The sequence below is a fragment of the Budorcas taxicolor genome, chromosome 20 (genome assembly GCF_023091745.1).
Source record: "Budorcas taxicolor isolate Tak-1 chromosome 20, Takin1.1, whole genome shotgun sequence".
In the NCBI taxonomy this organism is placed as follows: domain Eukaryota; kingdom Metazoa; phylum Chordata; class Mammalia; order Artiodactyla; family Bovidae; genus Budorcas; species Budorcas taxicolor.
In genome coordinates this window covers 65,836,126-65,860,264 of record NC_068929.1, presented here as the reverse complement: position 1 = coordinate 65,860,264, position 24,139 = coordinate 65,836,126, and the positions used below count along the sequence as shown (strand labels likewise).

At 39.1% G+C, this 24,139-nt stretch overlaps 1 protein-coding gene across 2 annotated transcripts in view; it reads left to right on the top strand.

Moving 5' to 3' along the window:
- The window catches only part of MARCHF6 (membrane associated ring-CH-type finger 6), a 74,784-nt gene that overhangs the window by 26,606 nt on the left and 24,039 nt on the right, over positions 1 to 24,139 (top strand). For both annotated transcript variants that reach the window (XM_052659115.1, XM_052659113.1), the window contains exons 5-17: positions 2,213 to 2,285; positions 6,177 to 6,345; positions 7,853 to 8,042; positions 9,491 to 9,552; positions 10,186 to 10,218; positions 14,243 to 14,294; positions 16,022 to 16,080; positions 17,323 to 17,403; positions 17,853 to 17,921; positions 18,006 to 18,080; positions 19,026 to 19,160; positions 20,962 to 21,081; positions 22,042 to 22,142. In XM_052659115.1, coding sequence (XP_052515075.1) covers positions 2,213 to 2,285; positions 6,177 to 6,345; positions 7,853 to 8,042; positions 9,491 to 9,552; positions 10,186 to 10,218; positions 14,243 to 14,294; positions 16,022 to 16,080; positions 17,323 to 17,403; positions 17,853 to 17,921; positions 18,006 to 18,080; positions 19,026 to 19,160; positions 20,962 to 21,081; positions 22,042 to 22,142 — 1,219 coding nt within the window. The remainder of the gene's footprint in view (positions 1 to 2,212; positions 2,286 to 6,176; positions 6,346 to 7,852; positions 8,043 to 9,490; positions 9,553 to 10,185; positions 10,219 to 14,242; positions 14,295 to 16,021; positions 16,081 to 17,322; positions 17,404 to 17,852; positions 17,922 to 18,005; positions 18,081 to 19,025; positions 19,161 to 20,961; positions 21,082 to 22,041; positions 22,143 to 24,139) is intronic.

Here is a 24,139-nt window from a genome sequence, read left to right as displayed (position 1 = left end):
CAGAATGGCTGAAGTTAAGGAAAAAAAACAGTGCCAAATGCTTTTTATTAGGATGTGGATCATCTGAAACATGTATTCATCAGTAGTAATGAATATAAATATGGTATAACCACCTTGGAAAGCTGTTTGGCATTATCTGTCAGTGGTTAATATTTTAAATACATTATGACCCAGCAGTTCTATTTCTGGGAATATTGATTGCAGAAATATTCACAGGACACAGCCTTGTGTCCACTGAAAGACTTGTATATAATAATGTGATCACTGCAGCTCTGTAGATAGTAGTTTAAAACTGGAACCACACGAGTAACAGTAGAATGGATACTGTGCACTTATCCCTATAATGGAATTCTACATAGTGATGACAAAAGAGCTGGCTGTCGTGACATAGGATAACATGGATGAACTTCACTTCTTTGAGAAAAAGAAGCCAGGCACAAAGAGTATGAATTGTATGATTGCATTTATGTGACTTTTTAAAATAGGCCAAACTGATCTGCAGTGATAGAGATCAGAATAGTGGTTACCTTGTGCTGGAGATACTGACTGGGAAGTGGCTTGAAGGAGCCTTCTGGAGAGCTAGAAATGTGGAGAATCTTATCTGCGTGGCAGTTACTTGGATATATAGTGATGTAGAAATTCACGCAGATACACTTAAGATTTATGTGAATTTTACCTTTATAAAGTAACAAAACTTAGAGGTAACTACTTGGAGAGTAGAAGTAAGATGGTGAGTTTTTATCCTAGGGAGTAGGAATAGGAGACAGTGAATAAAATTTGAAATCCACCAAAGGACAGGAAAGACAAGAAGAGAGGACAGAGAAAGGGGAGTAAAAGTGATCACAGTAGCTCTGATCACTGTGTACATGTGAAAGTGTTCCACTATGAGAAAGAAGTACAAAACAGCCGGGGCTGATGTTAGAGAGATTTGTTAGCTAACAAAACACAGGAACAGTATTCACCAGCCAGGTATTCTTCAAGATGAAACACTTTAAATGAGGAAAAGCATTTTATTTTATATTAATAAAAGAAAACGTAAGAATTTTTATGCATCAGCAAACTGGACTTAGAACGTAAAACATTCACAGCCATAGTGGAAAACTAACACACTTCTCTGAAATCAGTAGATCAAATAATAAAAAATTAAGTAAGGACTTTGAGGATTTAAGTAAGAGGTAACAAGCTTGATTTCTGTTCTGACTTGTTTGCACATACACTCATACACAATTAAAATCTATCATACTTCTTTCTTTAAGTTAGCAGTGTGCCTGTGACTGTCTTCATGTAGGAAGGTGTTGAACTACCCTGTTTTTAAGCACACTAGTAAGGAGGCCTTTAATTTATGAATCTATTTTCTTATCTACAGACAATTGGCCTTCTGTCAGTTTTACTTTGCTATAAACATACTTGCTTTGAATATTTTATACACAGATATGAGCAATTTGTATTACAGAAAATCTGTTCCTATCTTTCTATTTTGACTTGACATTTGAAAACAGCCATTGAAGTTACTGTAAATTTTTGGTACAAGGCTATAGAGGATACTTAAACTAACACACAAGTACTGGTTTGAAAGAAAACCTCAACTTCTGGGCCCCATTTCCAAATCTATTCCTGCCTGTTCTGATAAGAGGATAGGGAATGGCTGTATATTGACCCTTACTTCATATTTTCCCTTCATGGCCAGATTGAAGATTTTGTTCTTTTGAAGACTCTTGAATTTGTGTTTTTAAAAAATTGGTTGTCAGTTTGCTGTTCATAGCATTGAAGCATGTACTCCACTGAAAAGTCCTTTTAATTTCAAAAAGCATGTACCCCCAAAACTTCATTTTCATGAACAGATTCAGTGAATTTTGAAATTCTAGGTTAAAAAAAAATTCTCTGTATTATAATTTTGGAGATCTTTTCTGGATTCCTCCCCCCCTTTTTTTCAAACATCTAAGCTCATTCAGTAAACACAAGTAAGTAAATCTAGAGAGAATCTAAACTTTAAACATTATTGTGTAACACTTACTCTTTACTATCACTATCTTTAATGCTTGATCTTTTTTTTTTTTTTGATCTTTTTTTTTTAGTTTAGTATTTTGTGATTCAAACTTGCAAAGACCAAGTGTTTATTTCAGTGGCATTCACACTTTACCTCTGTTTAACTGAATGACTGTGTGAGTTATGATGAGAGCTGTGACTGTGCTGTTGTGCCCTTCCTTGGCAGGCCGCATCTACAAGTGCTTGTTTACTGGCTCTGTGAGCTCCCTCCTGACGCTGCCGCTGGACATGCTGTCCACGTGAGTATTGAACCTCATAGCTGTGGAAGGCCGTGCAGTGGGAACGGTGCTCATCTTTTCTTCCACATGCTTGGATTTGTTGTGATTGGAAAAGTCCTTCTATTCCTCTTACCTATTCTAACAGCTACAGGGGAAGCAACTGATATATGTAAATGATGTTTTAAAAGATACCATCTTAAAGGAGTATTTGGTAATGGTCAGAAAGCTAGTTAAATAAGCTGTCACATAGTGCGAGAAAATGTGTTGTTCCACGTAGATGCTGAGAGTTCCTTTAAACATGTTTTTAACAACACAGATGTTTGAAGCCAGATACCTTTTAACATTTTTTTTTTGATTGTTAGGTTATGGACTCTAAAAACTTGTTGACTGTAGCTTTATTGTATTTTAATTTGACATGAAGCATTATAATTGCAGTTTCTTGGGAAAGACGTGACTTATATTTTTATTATTGATGTTAGAAATACTGTAAATGATTAACTGTATCAAGATCATTAGAATATTAAGCTTGCAAAAGATTGGACCTCTGTTTGCTAAATCTTCTTTTGTACCCAACTGACCTTAGGTTTCTGATCCCTATTCAGTAAAGGCAAAGGATAATATAGGACTGTTTTTTAGAATAGAGGCATTCAGATTATATTATGAAAACAAGCCAAATGACAATAGAAGAGTGCAGGAGAGCATGTTTCATTTCTGATAAACAAGAAATCAAGTCTCTGCATCGTTATTTTGAATTATGGTTGAAAACACGTGGAAACATGAGATGTGTAAGCAACTTGGTTTTCCTACTGGTGGTTTTACCTGCTGGTTTTACCCTTTTGGATAAAACAGGCAAGCTATTTATTTCTGTGTCTTCGGCAGTATAGGAAGCAGAAAAAAGGTTTTGAATTTCATTCACATTAGAACAGCTTCTGAAGTAATGTTCATAAGTAGATAGGAATCTTGGAAATAGGGCACTAATGGCTGTGGCCATGATAAGGAGAAGCAGTGATTTGACACACTTGACAATTTAGAAATAGTGTAATAATATTACCCTTTGTATGAAAATGCTAACCTGTGAAGTGATCCACTGGAAATAAATACGACAGCGTTCCTATATCTGGACATCAGATTTTTATCTCAGCCATCCAGAACACAGTTTTAGTATGGAGGCAAGGAAAATCAGTCTTAAATGGCTGAAGTGTCATTCATTATGTCTCTGTGTTTATGACATAACTCACCTCTGGCTTTCCTTTAGAAATTGTATACTAGAGAAAAGCTCATGTTAGAAGTATCAAGGGAGGTCAGAAACAAGTTAAAAGTGATGGAAGTTGCATTTTAACATCTATGAAGTAATAAAATAACTGTTTCAAACAGGGTGGTCTTGTTCCGTTTAGTTTGAGGCTGAGTTGTATTTATCATTGTAACTTTTGAGAGAACAGTGTAGCAGCCAGTCAGTATCCCAGTTGTTTAGAAAAGATGACTTGAGGTCCCATGTGTGCTGTTCAGTAAAGTGGGGTGTATTCCTTCTTTTATGGTTTCTGTTTTGAGTGGCAAAATACGTTAGTATTTGCCAAAGCTTAAATTGGGAGGCTTTGACTTTGTGAAAGCCAGGTGCTTATGGAAACCACCGTGCCAGAGAAGTTTCCGTGTTTTGGTCTCAGGGCAGTGTTCTACTTGCCTACTGCCTTTACTGCTTGTTGGTGGGACCGCTAAACATCTGATTGTTTGGCTGGTGTGATCATTTAGGTAGTGCATTGAGGTGGTAACAGAAGGAACCCTGGCACTGGAATAAAGTTGCAACTTTTTGGTGACGCAAATCATTGGACAGTTCGAAACCCTTGTCTTCTCATCAGACAAAATTCACATTCAGTTTTTACGTGTATTGGTGAATTTAACCTTTGAACAGCCCACTCTTCAAAGTGGGCTGAACCCCCTCCCTGAGGCACATTCAGAGATTAAATTCACAAATATATGTGAAAACCATGTGTGAATTTTGAGCACTGTGTTACTCAGTAGCACAGTTACCACCAAAACACAGAGCTGCTGCTTGCCTTATGTTGGCAGGCTCCCCCTTTCACGCCAGCCTGATGAGTTAGGGCCACGCCTGAATTGCCTTCATGAGCTTCCTCAACTGATACTGGAAGAATGCTGGAGGCTCGGTGGGGATCGTCGAAAGAAATTGTAAGCGTGGGTAGATTTTATAATCTCATGCTGCCTTTTAGAATGTGAAGAATTGAACCAGTTTTTCTGAAAGCACTTATAGTTAAATGACTTATTTTTTCTGAGTAATGTTTCATTGTCTCTATAGAATATATTTTTTGAAAGTTTACTTAACATTTCTTAGTACCTTAGCAGGTGCTATGTATTCCATAGCCCAGGTCTTCAACATCTCAAGGCACAGTCTGTCAGTTAACTATTACTACAAAACATGCTGTCTCCAAAACTTAGTGACTTAAAACAACGAGCATTTTAATTCACTCGTAATTCCAGGGGTTAACAGTTTGGATTGGGCTCAGCGGATAGGTTTACCTGTTGGACTTGCCTCAGTTATGCCTGCGTGTCATTGGGGTGGGATGGTCTAAGATGAGGTACTTTGGTTCTTCCATATGACCTCTCTTCCAGAAGGCTAGTGGGGCTTCTTTACATGGTGGTCTCAGGGCAGCCTTCTAAAAGGGTGAGGATGGAAGCTTGAAAGCTCTCTTCTAGGCTTTGGAACTCAGGAATTCTCACTTATGGTGCAGATGGTTCCCAAACCAGCCCAGAGTTAAAGTTTGAGGGGAAAGCAGAGGATTCTACCAGGAGTCTGTCACTGTTTAAAGTCTGCAGTGACTGGTTGCTGTTCTTACTACTGGTGGCAAGGCAGGAGGCAAGAGGGGTTCCCACCTATCAAAATTTTAATGTTCTGGAGGGTTCCTTAGCAGGGGGTTGATTATCATTCCTCTTTCTACTAAGATATATTCCAGATAGTATCTGAGGACCACATTATTTCAGTTTGGAGCTTAAAGGCTGAGGTCTCCCAAATTGACCCTTCCTTAAGTCTCCATGAAGGGAAAAATGTCATTTTATTATGATAGTGAATTTTCCAAAGGCTCCCCAAATTCTTGAGTTAGCTTTGAATTATTTTAAAATCAGACATAGACCAGGGATGATATGCTCCTTCAGAGAGGAAAAGAACAAAGAAGTGTTCAGTAGAGTAATACTCTGTGTATTGACATGTGGATTGTACATGATCTGTTAGAATTTGTTGAGGAGCTAATATACTTTCAGTGTATTTGCTGTTAGCATTGAAATTCAGTCTGCCTTCTGAATGAGACCTTGGTAGTGCTTCCCACAGGCTTCTTGCTTTGCGCGTTGTGAGCTGTGTGTCTGTCAACCTTCCTGTAGTGTCTTTGGACCTTACTAGAGCTCTTTTTGATTTGCTGATTCTGTTCATTTTCATAGGTTTAAGTATGAGCCAACCAAGTTGGTTAAACTTGTGTGTAAAATAAGGATAAGGAAATTCTTAGTAACTGTTGGGCAGAGTTATTTATCTTTAGTAAATTCATGCATTTAATACCTGACCTTTGTCAAGTATTTGGCTACTCTTATTTTTTGCTTGCTGCCTTCCTTTTTCTCAGTCATCCTCAAAGAGAGGCTGGATAGCTGGTTTATGTAGTTCTGATGTTATTCCTTACTTTCTATAATATAAACACATACAATACAAATACATAAATACATATATTTGACCCTCTTACAGGTAAAGTGCCACCATCCTCAGAAATAACTTTTTGAGAGACTGACTTTTACCAAGAAGTTACCACTTTTCTGGCTGTTCTTTCTAGATTTTTGTATAAAGTGAATGTTACCTTTGGTTGCTTAACTTGAAGTGTTCTTTGGAGTAGTTCTGTATACCTCTTTCTTTTTTTTAAACAGGGACAACTTGTTGGCGGATTGTTTGCAGGGTTGTTTTGTGGTGACGTGCACACTGTGCGCGTTTATCAGCCTGGTGTGGCTACGAGAGCAGATTGTCCACGGGGGAGCCCCGATATGGCTGGAGCACGCCGCTCCGCCCTTCAATGCTGCTGGGCATCACCAAAATGAGGTAAACCCCTCTGTCCCCAAATTCATTTGATCTGGGTGGGACATGAGAATTATTGTCCCCCTCCAGGATCCAAACCCTTGACTCCTGTGTCCCTCATTGCGAAGCAGGACAATGCAAGGTTTGGGAGAAGTTTAAGGGAGAGGTGAAAAATCAGAACCACGTGGCTGTGACTTTGCCTGTTAGTTTCCTAGTGAGACTGGGGGCAGTATTAGGTTGTGTACTGAGTGCGCCTTCATTCCCTTCGCCTGGGCTAACAGCTGCCTGGAACTTAATATCCAAATCTCCTTCATGTCCTTTTGATGTGTTCCTTAACATTAAGGAGGCCCCTTGCCCTCTTTGTTCATTAGTTCCTTTATGTGTAGAACAACTCACCTTTGTCTTAAACATTACCAAAAGTAGAAAAAAAGGAATATTGTTGATAACAGTCTTGTACAGTTTTACTTTTTCTTAATGAGAGATGGCATGCAAGATGAAGAGCGTTTGCTTGAGGCATTAAGAAGAGGACGGTATGATAAATGATTTTTAGTATCTTGTTTACTGAGAAACTACAGGGCTAATAAAGATGTCAAAGAAAAAAAACTGACACAAAAACAGTTGGCACCTTGTAAAATTTTTATTATGAAAAAATTGACTATAAAATTAACTCTATAAATAGTTAACAACAGTTTTTCATTTAAGTACCTTCGCTTTTTCTAGTGTTAGGATTGATTTCATCAAATTCCACCATACCCTTTTCTCTACAAATTTAAGGGTACAGTTTCTTTGAAAATTACACATATGAGAAAATGGGACTATAAAGCAAGCATGCTTTTCTTAACCTAGTGTTAATACTTCATCATTGTATCTCATATTTGAAGCATGACCACAGTTCTCTTAAGAGTCTTTGTTACCTTTATAGGAGTTCAGTGTTTTAATTAACTGCAACTGGGTCTTTGCATTTGGTGGGTTGCAGAATTCAGGAAGAGGCAGAGAAATGAGTGTGTGGGAACTGATGACGTTCCTGTGGACAGGCTTAACCTGCAGTGCAGACTTCTGAGAAATCTTGAAGTTCTGAGAAATCTTTCCTCAAGTGTTAAACTGATGGCTGAGAATAAAGTTATATATCAGTATGTGTGTAAACAAGCAAGTAGAGAGCATAAATGCATTTTCATCCCTGAAGTGATCTGTAAAAACAAGAGATTGCCTTATAAAGAAGGATTCTGAAATGATGTATTCAAAATAGCCAGATTTGTTCATGTATTTTCTGTAATGCTTCGTGAAATGTTAATCTCTAAATTATACTGAATGAACGTGTATACTGTTAAGTGAGTTTGTGTTCTTATATTACCAAGTTGGTCCAAATTCAGATACATTTAGAAGAGATGCCCTTGAGAGCTGATTTTTTGGGATTTTAGTAGAGTGTTTGTCTGTTTGCTAGTTTTGTTTTTTTAGAAAGGAAGGTACAATTTGGAAATACTGCAAAACGGAAACAAGTTAGCCAAATTTCTGGTCTGTTCTGTCATTTTAGGCTCCAGCTGGAGGAAATGGTGCTGAAAATGTTGCCCCGGAGCAGCCTGCTAACCCCCCAGCGGAGAATGCGGTGGTAGGGGAAAACCCTGATGCCCAGGATGAGCAGGCGGAGGAGGAGGAGGAGGAGAATGAGGAGGAAGATGACGCAGGAGGGGAGGATGCAGCCGACGCCAACAACGGGGCGCAGGGTAATGGCTGCGGCCTGTCCCCACCCTTTTTCCGTTCCCAGCTCCCCGGGGGAGGGCCGCAGTCTTCAAAACTTCATGGGTTTGAAGTTCTGTTTGTAACCTGATTTTACTTTATTTTGGCAGACTTGCATTTATGGGCATTCATAAGCATGACATTCTTTTTAGCTATGAAGCAGGGCATGTTTTGTGTTTTAAAATTCTTCACACAGAACTTTTTAAAGGATGGATAGGAAGAAGTTATTTGTAAGTTGGAGTAGATACTGTATTTTTTTAAAAAGGAATTTACTACCATTTTATCTGATGGCTTTGCCATCTTTACTGAGTCAGTGCAACTTCTCTTATTAAAGAAGAATTCTGAAGTGTTTTCTGCAGACCAGACATCACCCAGAGAAACTCATTTCTCATTTTCTGGCAGTATGTAAAAACTCTAGAATGTAAAAGAATGTCTGAGACCAGCCCACCAGTCAGCTGTCAGCAGTTCACCATGTTCTTTTCTCTCTCCGGCCCCAGAGGTTTCCTGTCAAGTGCTGCACTGTCTCTGGGTCCACTTATCATTGCTGAGTGTTCCCTCTGCCCCAGGCACGCAGACACCAGGTCCTTGCCTTCCTGGAATTTCTGGTCTAGTGATGAAGTAGAAATATCCAAGTGAGCGAGTCTGTTATTACACAGTGTGATAAGAGTGCAGCTTGCTCTGAGGGTCCTCCTGAGAAGAGACCTGTTTGAAATAATTCACTGGGTAACTAAGAGTAAGTGATCCCTGAGCTGTGGCTTGAAGGATGAGAGGAAGCCAGTTGTATAGAGGGAGCAGGGGCCTTTGAACGGAGAGGGGGGTGTGTGTTCCGAGGCTCTGAGAGTGCAGCCGCAGTGCCCCAGTGACACCTGGTTTCCGTCTGTTGTCTCATGCAGTGGGTCCTGCCTGGACCCTCCTCCCTTGCTGTGCCACACAGTGTTTATACTGATCTCTTGCCCTTAAAATCTGTCAGTGATTTCCCCATTACACTAAAGAACAAAATAAAATCCAGGCTTCACTTTCCTTTTGTATCAATATGATCCGATCCCCGTCTGTCTTTTGTAAACATCCTCTACCACCCTCTTCCTCACCCAGAGAGTTCTAGTCGCCTGGGTTCTTCACTTTTCTCAAATCCACCAGGTTCATTCTTGATTCAGAGCTGTTGAGTTCGTCTGTTTCACATAATCTTATTTATGTCCTTTCTAGCACTTATGTCACAGTTTGGAATCATCTAATTTATTTTGTATGTTGTGTTTGTTTGTTTTTTAAAAATTGCCTAACTAGCAAATATTCAGTGTGGAAAAATTTTAATTTTAGTTTAGCGTATTTTAACTGTTGTGTTTAACAACAGTTATAAAACACTGTTAAACACAACTTAACATGTCTTATTATTTATTAAACTCACATTCCAGAAGTAATGTTTAAATTATATTTCCAGATGACATGAACTGGAATGCTTTAGAATGGGACCGAGCTGCAGAAGAGCTTACGTGGGAACGAGTAAGACTTCTATCTATTAAGTGTCCTGGTGTTTTAATTTTAATGTATGTCTTAAAGTTGGCCGTATTTAGATGGGTCACTGATTTTGCAGTTATTTGATGAAAATAATTACCAGAACTTCAGTTTCTAGAGGAAATTAAGTGATACATTGTTTGTGATGAAAATATTACAAATACTATGATAAAGATCCATTAATTCCTTTTCTGTCTTTTGGTACAAACCTTGTTTCACTTATGAAATTTGTAACTTGAAATTGTGCACTTTTGAAACTGAAGTAACAATTTAAATGTAAGTATTAACTCTGATATTTCAGTTAACAAAACAGTACAGTGTATCATGAAATCTTGACTGGCTCCATATCTAATGTAAGAATAAAAATCCAAGACGGAATTTTTTTAACTTTATATAATTTGGATTAAAAGGATATCCAAAATATAAAACTCCTACGATAAGTTTTTCAGTGTCTGAGAATGATAGGCTGTTTTGGAAAGTAGTGGGTAAATATTATGTTTAAAGATATTGAAAGGAAAATAAGCTTTTTTCATAAATAAAATTTATTTTTAATAAAATTTATTTTCATAAATAGATTAAAATCCTGTTGAATCTTGATTTAATGCTTATTATTTATTTTAGATGCTAGGACTTGATGGATCACTAGTTTTTCTAGTAAGTAAAGCTAATCTTTTTTAATAATAGAATTGTAACTTTGTCTTAGTGATTCAGTGATCTCAAATTTACAATATATGGTTGCTTTTTATGCTAAGGTCAAAATGCCCTTTGATTTTTGATTACTTGGTGTATTGAAGAAAGTCTTTTTTGTGTATTGAAAATATTGGCAAAGCATAAACATAAGCTATCTAAAAATGAAATTATTAAAAATATTTGAATTTTAGAAAAGAAAATGAAATACGAAGTTGATGGTAATTCAGAAAACTTGGTGTTCTTTTAAAGTCCCAGCTTGCTGTGTTTTAATGCCTGAACTGGTGAAAACAGCGGCTTTGAGATGTTCACAGAGAGAGCCCTGTTTGCTGAGCCTCACCTATGTTTACCTTAACAATAAAGAGTACCACTCTAATGTAAAGAGCAGTTCTTCGAAGAACTTGTTCTTTAAGGTGAAATGATGCTTTTTCCAGGTTCTGTGATATAAAGTCACAGAACTTGCCCTTTGGGATTTTTAAATAGCTTTGGTCATCAAGATGATTTTGGCTGCAGGTAGCCAAACTCCAACTGACTAAAACTGCTAACATAAGAGGAAGTCCAGAGGAAGGATGGGCTTCAGGTGTGCTTGACCCAGGGGCCCAGCGATGTCACGGACCCACATAATTTCCCTCTGCTGTTCACAGAGGCCTGCCTAAAACTGCCTCTGGATGGAGCTAGAATAGGAATTGAGGCTCACAGCTTGAGGATTTGAGGAATATATCTGATGATAATTCTCAGATTAGTAAAAAGTGATATTAGTGAGCTCCTATTCAGGGTTAGATCTGGAGAAGGCAGTGGCACCCCACTCCAGTACTCTCGCCTGGAAAATCCCATGGATGGAGGAGCCTGGTAGGCTGCAGTCCATGGGGTCTCGAAATGACTGAGCGAATTCACTCTCACTTTTCACTTTCATGCATTGGAGAAGGAAATGGCAACCCACTCCAGTGTTCTTGCCTGGAGAATCCCAGGGACGGCGGAGCCTGGTGGGCTGCTGTCTGCGGGGTTGCACAGAGTAGGACACGACTGAAGTGACTTAGCAGCTTAGATTCAAGGTTAGATCACAGTCAGGTTCAGTTCAGTTCAGTTGCTCAGTCGTGTCAGACTCTTTGTGACCCCATGAACTGCAGCACACCAGGACTCCCTGTCCATCACCGACTCCCGGAGCCTACCCAAACTAATGTCCATTGAGTCGGTGATGCCATCCAACCATCTCATCCTCTGTCATCCCCTTTTCCTCCTACCCTCAATCTTTCCCAGCATCAGAGTCTTTTCAAATGAGTCAGCTCTTTGCATCAGGTGGCCAAAGTATTGGAGTTTCAGCTTCAACATCAGTCCTTCCAGTGAACACCCAGGACTGATCTCCTTTAGGATGGACTGGTTGGATCTCCTTGCAGTCCAAGGGACTCTCAAGAGTCTTCTCCAACACCACAATTCAAAAGCATCAATTCTTCGCCGTTCAGCTTTCTTTATAGTCCAACTCTCACGTCCATACGTGACTACTGGGAAAACCATAGCCTTGACTAGACAGGCCTTTGTTGGCAAAGTAATGTCTCTGCTTTTGAGTATGCTGTCTAGGTTGATCATAACTTTCCTTCCAAGGAGTAAGCGTCCTTTAGTTTCATGGCTGCAATCACCATCTGTAGTGATTTTGGAGCCCCCCCAAAATAAAGTCAGCCACTTTTCACTGTTTCCCCATCTATTTGCCATGAAGTGATGGGACTGGATGCTATGATCTTAGTTTTCTGAATGTTGAGTTTTAAACCAACTTTTCCACTCTCCTTTACTTTCATCAAGAGGCTCTTTTAGTTCTTCACTTTCTTCCATAAGGTTGGTGTCATCTGCATATATGAGGTTATTGATATTTCTCGCAGCAATCTTCATTCCAGCTTACGCTTTATCCAGCCCAGCGTTTCTCATGACATACTCTGCATATAAGTTAAATAAGTAGGGTGACAATACACAGCCTTGACATACTCCTTTTCCTTTTTGGAACCAGTCTGTTGTTCCATGTCCAGTTCTAACTGTGGCTTCCTGACCTGTATACAGGTTTCTCAAGAGGCAGGTCAGGTTGTCTGGTATTCCCATCTCTTTCAGAATTTTCCACAGTTTATTGTGATCCACACAATCAAAGGCTTTGGCATAGTCAATAAAGCAGAAATAGATGTTTTTTCTGGAACTCTCTTGCTTTTTCGATGATCCAGCGGATATTGGCAATTTGATCTCTGGTTCCTCTGCCTTTTCTAAAACCAGCTTGAACATCTGGAAGTTCACGGTTCATGTATTGCTGAAGCCTGGCTTGGAGAATTTTGAGCATTTTATTAGTGTGTGAGATGAGTGCAATTGTGCAGTAGTTTGAGCATTCTTTGGCATTGCCTTTCTTTGGGATTGGAATGAAAACTGACCTTTTCCAGTCCTGTGGCCACTGCTGAGTTTCCCAAATTTGCTGGCATATTGAGTGCAACACTTCCACAGCATCGTCTTTTAGGATTTGAAATAGCTCAACTAGGATTCCATCACCTCCACTAGCTTTGTTCGTAGTGATGCTTCCTAAAGCCCACTTGACTTCACATTCCAGGATATCTGGCTCTAGGTGAGTGATCACACCATCGTGATTATCTTGGTTGTGAAGATCTTTTTTGTATAGTTCTTCTGTGTATTCTTGCCACCTCTTCTTAATATCTTCTGCTTCTGTCAGATCTGTACCGCTTGTGTCCTTTATTGAGCCCATCTTTGCATGAAATGTTCCCTTGGTATCTCTGATTTTCTTGAAGAGATCTCTAGTCTTTCCTATTCTGTTGTTTTCCTCTGTTTCTTTGCATTGATCACTGAGGAAGGCTTTCTTATCTCTCCTTGCTATTCTTTGGAACTCTGCATTCAGATGGGTATATCTTTGCTTTTCTCCTTTGCTTTTCACTTCTCTTCTTTTCACAGCCATTTTGCTTTTTTGCATTTTTTTTCCATGGGGATGGTCTTGATCCCTGTCTCTTGTACAATGTCATGAACATCTGTCCATAGTTCACCAGGCACTCTGTCTATCAGATCTAGTCCCTTAAATCTATTTTTCACTTCCACAGTATAATCATAAGGGATTATGATTCTATACAGTCAGTATAGAAGGTTGCTGTTGTTTAGTCGCTCAGTCGTGTTTGACTCTTTTGTGACCCCACGTGCTGTAGCCCGCCAGGCTCCTCTGTCCATGCGATTTTCCAGGCAAGAATACTAGAGTGGGTTGCCATTTCCTTTTCCAGGGAATCTTCCAGACCCAGAAATCGAACCCATGTCTCCTGCATTGGCAGGTGGATTCTTTTTCATTGAGCCACCTTTTGTCCTTTTATCACTTCCTGTTTCTCACAGATGAGAGACCTTAAAGAGAGACACTGGACACTGAAAGAAGTGCTGTGCAGTTTCATTAATATGTTATTCAGAAATAATGTGGTTTTCAAATTTTTCTTCATTTGGATATCTTAGTGTGATACAAGTGAAATCTGGTGTTGATGAGAATCTATACAGTTCATGGTATATTATTAATTTCTGAAGAGGAACTGATTTTGGATTAATTTGATTTTTTTAATATGTGACATTAAGAACTTCGAGTTCTTTAGGTTTCGTTTTAGGAGCTATCTGGGGATTTCCAGGTGGTGCTAGGGGTAAAGAACCCACCTGATAATGCATGATACGTAAGAGTTGCATGTTCGAACCCCAGGTCGGGAAGATCCCCTGGAGGAGGGCATGGCCAGCCACTCCAGTTTTCTTGCCTGGAAAATCCATGGACAGAGGAGCCTGGTAGGCTACAGTCCATAGGGTCGCAAAGAGTTGGACAGAACTGAGCAACTTAGCACACACACATGAGCTATCTAATGAAAAGTGAAAAGTTACATATAATTTCTGAATGAAATCTCAAGATTGTAGTAAAAATATCAATCTTCCTAAGTGAATTAAATGTAAATCCAATAGGAGATTAATATGTTTTATTAATCCTTTTTTTCTTTAGGAACATGTCTTTTGGGTGGTGTCTTTAAACACACTGTTCATTCTTGTTTTTGGTAAGTGGTGTTTTGCTTTTATGTATGGTATTATGATAGGAGTTTAGTTTTTTCGGACATTGCTGCAGGTTTTGTTTGGTTTTAACCTGATATGAAATATAAGAATGGAATATATGAATGGAACTTATATGGAATATATGAAAGGAGTTTTAGACAGTCATCTGGCATAGGAAGGCCCTAGGTATACAGATATTTTCTTTCCTAAGCAGCGCTGACTGCTGTTACTGCCAGCTCTACTGTTGGGCATTTCTGTCTCTTTTTGTAGCAGCTGGTTTTAGACTGACTTGAGAATATACAGTGTCCCACTTTTGAAATTAATTTTGTGCTGATTATCTCTGTGTTCTTTCCTGTGGCAGAAGGTCTTGTTTTTAATCTGTTAAAGTCCTGACCAAGACCTTTCCAGAGACCTTGGCTTGGGAGCTGTCGCAGAGAGAGATACGGGTTTGAGGAAAGACAGTGAACTTAGCCCGAGTGTCACTCCCCTCAGAACCAGATTCCAGTAATGCCGTGACTTCCAAACACTTCACAGCTGTACCTGTGAGGGTTCTGTGACAGCACTGAGAGGTCCTCCAGTTGGGAGTCATGAGAGAAAGGAAGGCAGAATTGAGATGCAGCTCACAAGTTTTTCTGCTTTGGGGGAAGATAGGGAAACTGAGTCAAGTAACTAAGGTTCCTCCAGCAGTTCTTCAAGGTGGAGTCTGATAGACTTGGGTCATTGGTTAGACCGTGTTTCGGGTGTCCCAGAGAGACTGCAGGCTGCAGACTGACCTTAGAGTCCTCTTAGTGCCTCACTGTCTGCCCCTTTCTAATTACTTCTTGATGCCATCTGCTACCTTGCTCCTTTGACTCTGTATTTCCTCTAAACTGAAAGTTAGATCTAAGACCTGATTTGATTCAGGGTCAATACTTGCAGGACAAAACCTTCACTGGTCATGCATTGCCTGATAATACGACATATCAGGAGGTACCTGATGTCCGGTTCTCCACCTGTCTTTGGTTCAGGTCATGGTATCTTGAAGCCATTATCGTTAGGTTTCATGTTTCCCTTTAACCACCAGAAAGTAATCTGTGGGAGGTGTTATTTTATTGTCATGCAAATATCTAGTGTTCCATCAACTTTTTACCTAATAATTTTATTAGCCATTGATATCTGCCTGGATTAATTTATGTTTATTAGGCATTGCAAAATGGTAATTTTCAAATTCCGTCATTTTAAAACATTCATTGGCTGGTTTTTCTATAAAGAAAAGCTTGTTCTTATCAGTTGGAACCGTTTAGTTAATCTGAAGCAGCAGGTCAGATGTGCAGTTCTTTTCCTTTAATTATTAGCACAGACTGCTTTCCTTGTTGATAAAAGTGTTTTGTGTTATGTTGCTTTTTTTCCTCTTGTGGTTTTTGGCATTCCCTTTTTTGAAGATTATGAACTCATGGGTTTGTATATATTCAGTGTTTTCTTTAGTTTTGGGGTTCTTTTTGACACTCATAGCTTCTTCTCTTTGGCCTGTGAGACCCTTTTCACAGTGGTTCTTGTGTCCTTTCACTGTGAGCTTATTAGAGCTTGATAACTTTTTTGTTTTCTGGTTCTAGAGAATACCACAGGCAATACATTTTTGGTTCTGGGGTCTTTCATTTCTCTAAGAAGCCTTTGTTCCTTTTAGTGGGGTTGGTACTAGGAGTGTTCATTGTTTTGATTTTGAAGTTTTCATTGAGTTTTTCCCCCCTTTTAGCATTTTGCCCTTACCACATCGGTCACTTTTCTCTTGTTGGTTTGGGATTTGAAGAACACGTGAGTATGATACTTTCACACACTTAATTTCAGTAATTAAACCCTAAATTTGACGTATGTTGAGTAAGTAATAATATTGTAAAGAGTTACTTCATTCCTCTGTCTTCCTTACGTGAAGGAGTAGTTGATCCAGCACCACCTTGTTCACGTCTTAAGCGAAAAGCGGCTCAAGACATAGAAATGTTGGGAGGTGTGGAAGGTGTTCTCTGAACCTCGTGAGGCACAGTCTTCCTCCCTATGGGGCAGGCGGGAGACACGCTCTGGGGAAGCTTTCTTACAGATTGACCTTTTCACCTGACCACTGGCTTGCGAGCTCCGTTCTCTCCCTTTTCCCTAGTTGCCCCATAGTGAATTTAGAAAGGTAACGAGATGTTAATCAGTTTTTTTTAATGTTGATCTGTGTCAGAATGATGAGCTGTGGTATCTTCTAAATAGTTTGCTCTTATTTTGACATTTATGGTTATTTTCCAGAGGTAGATAAATATTGGGATGGACAACTACTATTTTTGGCAGGGGCGGGGGTGGTCCCCAGAAAGAGTTAGTCCTTTAAGGACAGCTAGCATAGTTGGAACATTCTGGTCCATTTGTGTGTGTGAATCCTGAGAAATCAACATTCTGAAGTTTCCGAAATGGCAAAGAGACATGTTCTGGTATTTAATGCACCTCTCCAGATTCTCACTAGATGAATGTGAGAACTTGAAAAGTCAGATAAATGCTTTGATACATTTTAATAGCACTTGCTGTGTGAAATTCAGGAACCAAAAGGTGAGCAGTGTTTGTCACGATCCAAGCTCTTATTCTTTGTAAGTTGAGAATGAAACAGATTTACAGAGCAAAGAAAACTGGAACCGTGGCAGTAGGAGAGAAAGTGGCTTGGTTGCACGTGGCCGGTGAATAGCCCAGGCCGTGTGCTGCTCCTTTAGCACTCAGCCTTTAGCGGGTCCACTTCAGCGTGGACTAGAGTGCAGACTGTTACAGCTTCTTTCTTATTTTTGTAAAATTTAATTCACTGTACTCTGATTTTGTCTGCTTGAGCAAAGTGTTACTCTTTAATTTTTCCTCATCTTTTTGTAGTAAATTTCAGTCAGTGGGAAAATCCGGTTTGCAGAATTGTCATCCAGAGGGGATTTTATGGACAGTTATAGAGAGTTATATAGTCAACTTGGATTGTTTAATAAACATTGTTTAACGGGTATAGGCCATGTAGTAAAATTAATATTTAATTTATTTTCTTTTGTCTAGGTCCAAGCATCTCATTTTGAAGGCCTAATCACAACCATAGTTGGGTATATACTTTTAGCAATAACATTGATAATTTGTCATGTATCCTTTAATGAACCAGGTTGGTGTTCAGTAATGTTATTATTATTAACCCAAGAGTTATTCTTATTGATGAAAACTATTTTTCTCCACTAGTGCTTCTTAGTTGAAGTTGTGGGTATTTGTAGTGAGGATGAGAGCAGAAAAAATTGAGATAAATTAATTCTGTCTGTCAGATAGTACTGAGTGTTGCCTAGTTACCTGTTTCATTGTATCTTTACTATTTTGAAATAAACAAGTTTTTTGTTGTTGTTGGAGTATAGTTGATTTACATGTGTTATACAGCAAAGTGATTCAGTTATGCATATATATGCATTATTTTTAAAAATAATTCTTTTCCAGTATGGTTTGTCATAGGATATTAAATGTTTCTCTGTGCTATACAGTAGGACCTTGCTATTTATCTGTATCTTTTCTTAAATGTTCAGTTTTTCCTTGACGACACACTGTAGGGGTTGGCAACTCTTGTTAAATTTCATAGGTCTCGTCGCTTGCTAGGAGTCTGCTATATTGTTGTTAAGGTAATTAATTCCTTTTAATAAATTAAGACTGGAAATGCTTTCTCCCCATTTAGGTGATATTGATGACCTTTATTTTTACTTAAGGTCTCTTTGTTAGTGGTGGTAGAAATTGGAGTTTTCCCTCTCATTTGTGGCTGGTGGCTGGATATCTGTTCCTTGGTGAGTTTATTTTTCATTATCTAATACAATCTAATAATTTAAAAGCTTTTTAAAAAGTCTTTAGAATGGGTTCCTTTTACTGGAAAGCCAATATTTGATGATAATTTATTTTTTTTTTGAGAACGTATCATCGTAGATTCTCAGTGTTGTTAATTTTTCCTGAGTACCTGATTTTTGTGAGGTTTGTACACATATTTGATGTTAGACTGTTTTGACTGGAACCTTTCTAATAATTAGTGAAGAACTTTCTTACTTAACTCTTCTCACTTTCATAAAGATGCCAAGATGTTATAAACGTAAAAAGAGTAAATCAAAGGAGTTCCCTGGTGGTCTGCTGGTTAGGACTCAGCACTTTTACTGCTGTGGCCCAGGTTCAGTCCCTGGTTGGGAAACTCCTCAAAGAAAGAAAAAAGGGAAAAAAAAAAAGAAAGAAAGAAATCTTATAAGAAGACTACCTTTATAGTAATAAATTCAACCCTAACCATTTGTTTTAACTAAGATGCTCAGTCTTCATTAAAATCTTTAATGGCTGTCAGTGATAATCAGTTTCTTCTCAAAAAATAATTAAATATAGAAAAGCGGCCTTTTCTGAGGTAACATTTTCTCTCATAGTATTAAAACCCACCATTAATTTAGATCTGTAACCAAGAGAAGAAGGTATTATGGTAACATAAATGTTTCTTTCACAGTAGCAACATTGGTAAAGTTCTTATTCACAAATTGATCCATCAATATTGCCTCTTTTAAATTTTTCAAAATGTCGTGTATGTATGTGAAATAGCATTCAACCTTATTTCTACTATGAAATGCCTTTAAGGGAACTGTAATCCTAGAAACATCAAAACTTTCATGTATGGTGATTGATTCCCTTCCTAGAATGTGAAGATGTTAATTCAGCAGAGGTGAGTGGTACAGATCTCTCTCACCTATTCTGTCTTGATTTAGGAAATGTTTGATGCTACTCTGAAAGATCGGGAGCTGAGCTTTCAGTCGGCCCCAGGCACTACCATGTTTCTGCACTGGCTGGTGGGAATGGTGTATGTGTTCTACTTTGCCTCTTTCATTCTGTTACTGAGAGAGGTAAGCTCCACGGGAAGTGCCAACATTGCACCTTCATGGAAAGGACTTCTGCTTTAACCACGTGGCATGCCTTAAAGGCTATGATTTCCTAGCTCAGTCTTTTTCTCTTTATTGTAAGAGGGAATAGCTGTAGACTAGTTTGGCTCAATTGCTTTAAACCATTTTTAAGTTATTGGTCTCAAAAACTGGCAGGTTTTATTATTTCTATCAGTTTGAAATATGAGTAGAGTGAGGGGAAAATTTAAATAAAAGCACTTGTTTTCCTTGGTATGTATTTTAACCATCCTCAAATACGTGTTCTTGGACTTCTTTATGTGATGTGAGCCTATTTTGGACTTCATTCAAGGACATGCTAGAAATTCCCAAAGGGTATGGTTTCATAGGATCAGATGTGTAAAATGGTCTTGAATCCGTTTATACTCCTTAAGTATAGTATGATAGTGGGGCTTCTTTATGATTCTGGTTCAGTTGCCAGGTGGGAACTTTTACCAATCCTGTTTTCAGAATACAGTCCTTACTGATATGAAGACAGCAAAACAGTGTGAGTGTTTGACCAGGATGCATCTCATGCTTAGTCACCTGGTGCAAAAGGAAGTGTGAGACTTGAGTAATTGTAATAAATGTACTTTCTGCTCTGAATTCTTTCCCCAAACAGTACTGTACGCTGATTCTCTGCCAGCCTCTGTGCTGTATGCTGGGGTAATCGGAAGAAACAAGGCCAGAGTGCCTACTCAGTGTTACATTCTGGGAAGGAATACAGCCAGGGAGCAAGTCCGCTTACTCCACGAGAGCAGTGCTGGAGAAGCAGGGCTGAAGGAGCAGGCTGGCGACTAGTCCAGTGTGAATGGAACACTAACGCACAAAGGCTTAAAGCTATTCATGGTTACTCCGCTCTTTTGAGAGATTTGAGGAGCTAGGGATGAGGTGGGGTCCAAAATATTCTCCTGAAACATAAGAGTATAAGTTCAGTAAATTCTGTTTGCAAATAAAGCCTTTATTCTTGTTTTGAAACTAGTGATTAAAACTAAGTATATTTTTCAAATTGTAATTTTATGTGACGTCTAAATTACATTCTTCATTGATAAAATATTTTATACTGAATTTTTTCATTTTATCAATGTGGTAGTTTTTTGTTGATACAGAATCCTGGTATTTTGGAGTTAGATGGAAACTTAAAGGTTTCCATCTAACTGTAATAATTGCTTTGTTTGAAAAATGGAAAAACAGAATTTGGGCAGATGAGAGACTTTACACAGGGTAGCTCAGTGAGTTTGGGCCACCCAAAACTAACCCTCAGGCTCATCCATTGTCCCATCACCCACAACTTCTAGAGTTGATGCTTTCTCCTGAGCCAGGGAAAAAGATGTAATAGGTAGTCACTTGAAGATACTGAGAAGCTGAGGGGTTTCTTAATTAAGTCTTCTTGAAAAGTGTAAGACTGAAATCACATCTTTTGTTAAGGATAATTATAAATTATAACCCAATTCTTCCCAGATTATACAATATAGTTATAATTTTTATAAAAATACTTACTGTTCATCTTGGAAGTCTAGATTTCTTGACAGATGTACTTAGTAAAATTTTTCCATTGAATGATTAAAAGCATCAGAGAACATCAGGCACAGGATAGTTTTAATTCTGATATAGGAACTTCTTTTCCAAGTAGAGTTACATGAATTTTCTAGGGCCAATTTCTTAAGATGCCAAAATAATTTTAAAAGCTTCTCTGTTAATGTTTTAGCTCATATACAGAGGCAGAAGACACTGATGGATATTTATAGCATTTGAAATAAATTTTCAGGTACTTCGACCTGGTGTTTTATGGTTTCTAAGGAATTTGAATGATCCAGATTTTAATCCAGTACAAGAAATGATTCATTTGCCTATTTATAGGCATCTTCGAAGATTTATTTTGTCAGTGGTAAGTGTAATTTTTTTTAATGATTTTGAAGTAAAATGGGTTACCCTTGAGTTTTTTTGTTTTTTTGGTCAGAAGGACTGGTAGAGTGGATTGAGTAATTTAGGTTTATCTATGCCTGTGGAAGTTGGTTATCAAATAGTTATTTTGTTGGTTTCTTTGATAAAATGTTAATAAACAAAAATGCCTTTTGGTTTTTTAGAAGTATAATTAATTGCCAAATTATGAGTTTCAGAATTATGTTTATTTGCATTTAAGCAATAGAGACTTGTTAATAGCTTCTAAATTAAACTCTTGGGACTTCCCAAGTGGGGCTGTGGCAGAGTATCCACCTGCTGATGCAGGAGATGCAAGAAATGTGGGTTCAATCCCTGGGTCAGGAAGATCCCCTGGAGGAGGGCATGACAATTCATTCCAGTATTCTTGACTGGAAAATTCCATAGGCAGAGGAGCCTGGCTGGCTGTGTAGTCCATGGGGTTGCAGGGAGTCAGACACAGGTAAGTGACTGAGCACAGCACATTAAACTCTTAATAGAACCATCTCAAAGTTTCTTCCCTGGGTGGAAAAAGAAATTGCCCAGTTAAATCTTAAGTTTTTCCAAGATAAAATTCTAAAAGCAATATTGTGAGCCCTTTGGAAACTTTTGTGCCATTAGTATGGGTTCTCTCCTACTGTCACTGGTGGTTTATTATGCGGCAGACAGTTCTGATCCTTCATTGTGAGCTTCTAGCTCTCTTCGTATACCGTGCCGTGGTTATCCTTTGTGGCTCCTGTCTGAGCCCTTGTGTCCTAGAGAGAGAGGAGCAGCTGTCCTAGGAACGCGTCTTCACACAGAGTGACCCATGTGTAGTGTGTTGAGTGGGAACACTCAGTGCCCTGGGCATACGTCGACCTGAACTGGAGTCTGCCATCTCTCACGGATGGTGACAGTGGTGCCCGGCCTGCCCTTTCTCTTGCTGCAGATTGTCTTCGGCTCCATCGTCCTCCTGATGCTGTGGCTGCCTATACGCATAATCAAGAGTCTGCTGCCTCATTTTCTCCCATACAATGTCATGCTCTATAGGTAAGTTTTTGATATTTGGAAGCTTTACTAATTAAAAGTCTGTTAGAGATTTGATACTCAGAGTACATACATTTAATAAAACATTTCATTTCTCACAGATATTAGCAGTCATCTGATAACTAAAATTTTCCATATGAACATTAGCAGTTATATTTTCCAAAGAAAGAGTTTCGTTTTTCTGCATATGCAGTGTGCCTTTGTTTAGCATTGAAATGTTAGCATTCCTAATGAGAGGTACCTAGTAGTGTCATCTTTATATGAAAAGCATTACATCGTAGGTAAGGTAGCCATAGTTAAACATGTAATTACAGATGAAGATAGGATCTAGGGCTTATAAATGGAAAAATATTGTTTAGATTTAAAGACTAAAGTAACCTGGAAACCTAGTCTCCTACATTCCCTTCTTCAGTGATTTGTATCTTCTCTTCAGTCATCTAAATATGCCAGGCAAATTGAGTTTCTTCCTCAGATTTACTTGTAATTGTCTCTAAATCTTGTCAGTTCTAATTCTTTATGATCTCTTATAAAAATCAATGATATACCACTTAATATTTTAGGCCTTTTTCTTTTTCTCCATTTATAATCCATCTGTAACAAATCTCCCTCTTCCTCTATAATATGCATAGTAATATCTGGGTAGTGTAGAATGACATACAAGGCTTGGCATAATTTCACACTGCCTTTTGAGCATCTTGTCCAGCATCGTCTGACTGGAATTCTACTCCACAGCCCCACGCAGCCTCCATTGAGTCTCCCCATAAAGGCCTAGCTGTTCCTGGTCTTTCCCTCTCTGTTTGTAGTGACCTTCTGCAAGCTTTTGCTGTCTCTCCTCAGAATCCAAACTGAGGTTTTATTCTCTTGAGTTTTTTGCTATCTAGAGTAAGTCACCTCCCCGTCCTTGTGTGTTCAGTTGTAGCGAGGACCAGGAAGCACAGTTGGTCCTATGCATTGTTGGAATAGTCCCATCTTGGCAGTCGGTTACACCTAGAAGTTCAGTGGAGCTGTTGTAGCAGTGTGTAGTGCATTCTTCCATTCAGCAAGATTGAGGGCCCATCATATACTAGGTGCTTCTCTGTGTGCAAGGGATGTAACAGTGAACAAATCAGAATCAAGAACAATTTGTGTCCTTCTGGACTTGTCTCTCAGTGGGGGAGATAGCCAATAAAATAGGTAAAATATGTAATATGCCAGAGAGTCATAAGTGCTGTGGGAAAAAATGAACAAAGAAGTGACTAGTGAGGCCCTGAAGTGACAGTTGAGGAGGCCCTGAGGAGGTGATGAGGGAGTGAGCTGCGTGAATCTCTGAAGGCGAAGGGCCCTTTGCAGCTGGGCAGGCATGTGCAGTGGCACTGAGTTTGGGTTGAGGAGCAGCTGGAGGCCAGTTTGGCTGCACTGAAAGAAGGAGAAAAGTAGTTGGCTGGGAGTCGGAGAGGTCGTGGGAAGCTGGGTCCTCCAAAGCCTTGTAAGCCATGGTAAGCACTTTGGCTTTGAGTGGTTTGAGGGGTGGGGGTTTTGAGGAGGTTGAGCAGAGAGAGCAGTGATCTGACGTAGGTTTCCCAGGGTTCAGTCTGGGTACTGTGACTAGACGAGCCGGGGTTGGGATGGCCAGGGCAGAAGCAGGAAGCCAGCCAGGAGGGTAGTGCCACATCCTGGTGAGAGGCGAGGGTAGCTGAGATGGGGGAAGTGGCCGTGGCGTCAGGAGAGGTGGTTTGATTTAGGGTGCAATTAGGTTACAGTCCATAGGATTCTCTGTATGTTTGAATGAAGGGTGAAGAAAGGCAGCGAAGGATCTAAGTTTCTGTCCTGAGCACCTGAAGGATGGAGTTGGCATTTACTAAGAAGAGGGAGATTGTGGAAGAGCAGGGTTTAAGGAGCAGTGGGAATTTGATACTGAGCACGATCAATTTAAGATGTCTTGGGTGTTCTGTGAAACGTTGGGTTGGCTCTTTGGGTATGTAAGTTAAGGATTAGGGCAGATGTCTGATAGTACATAGAAG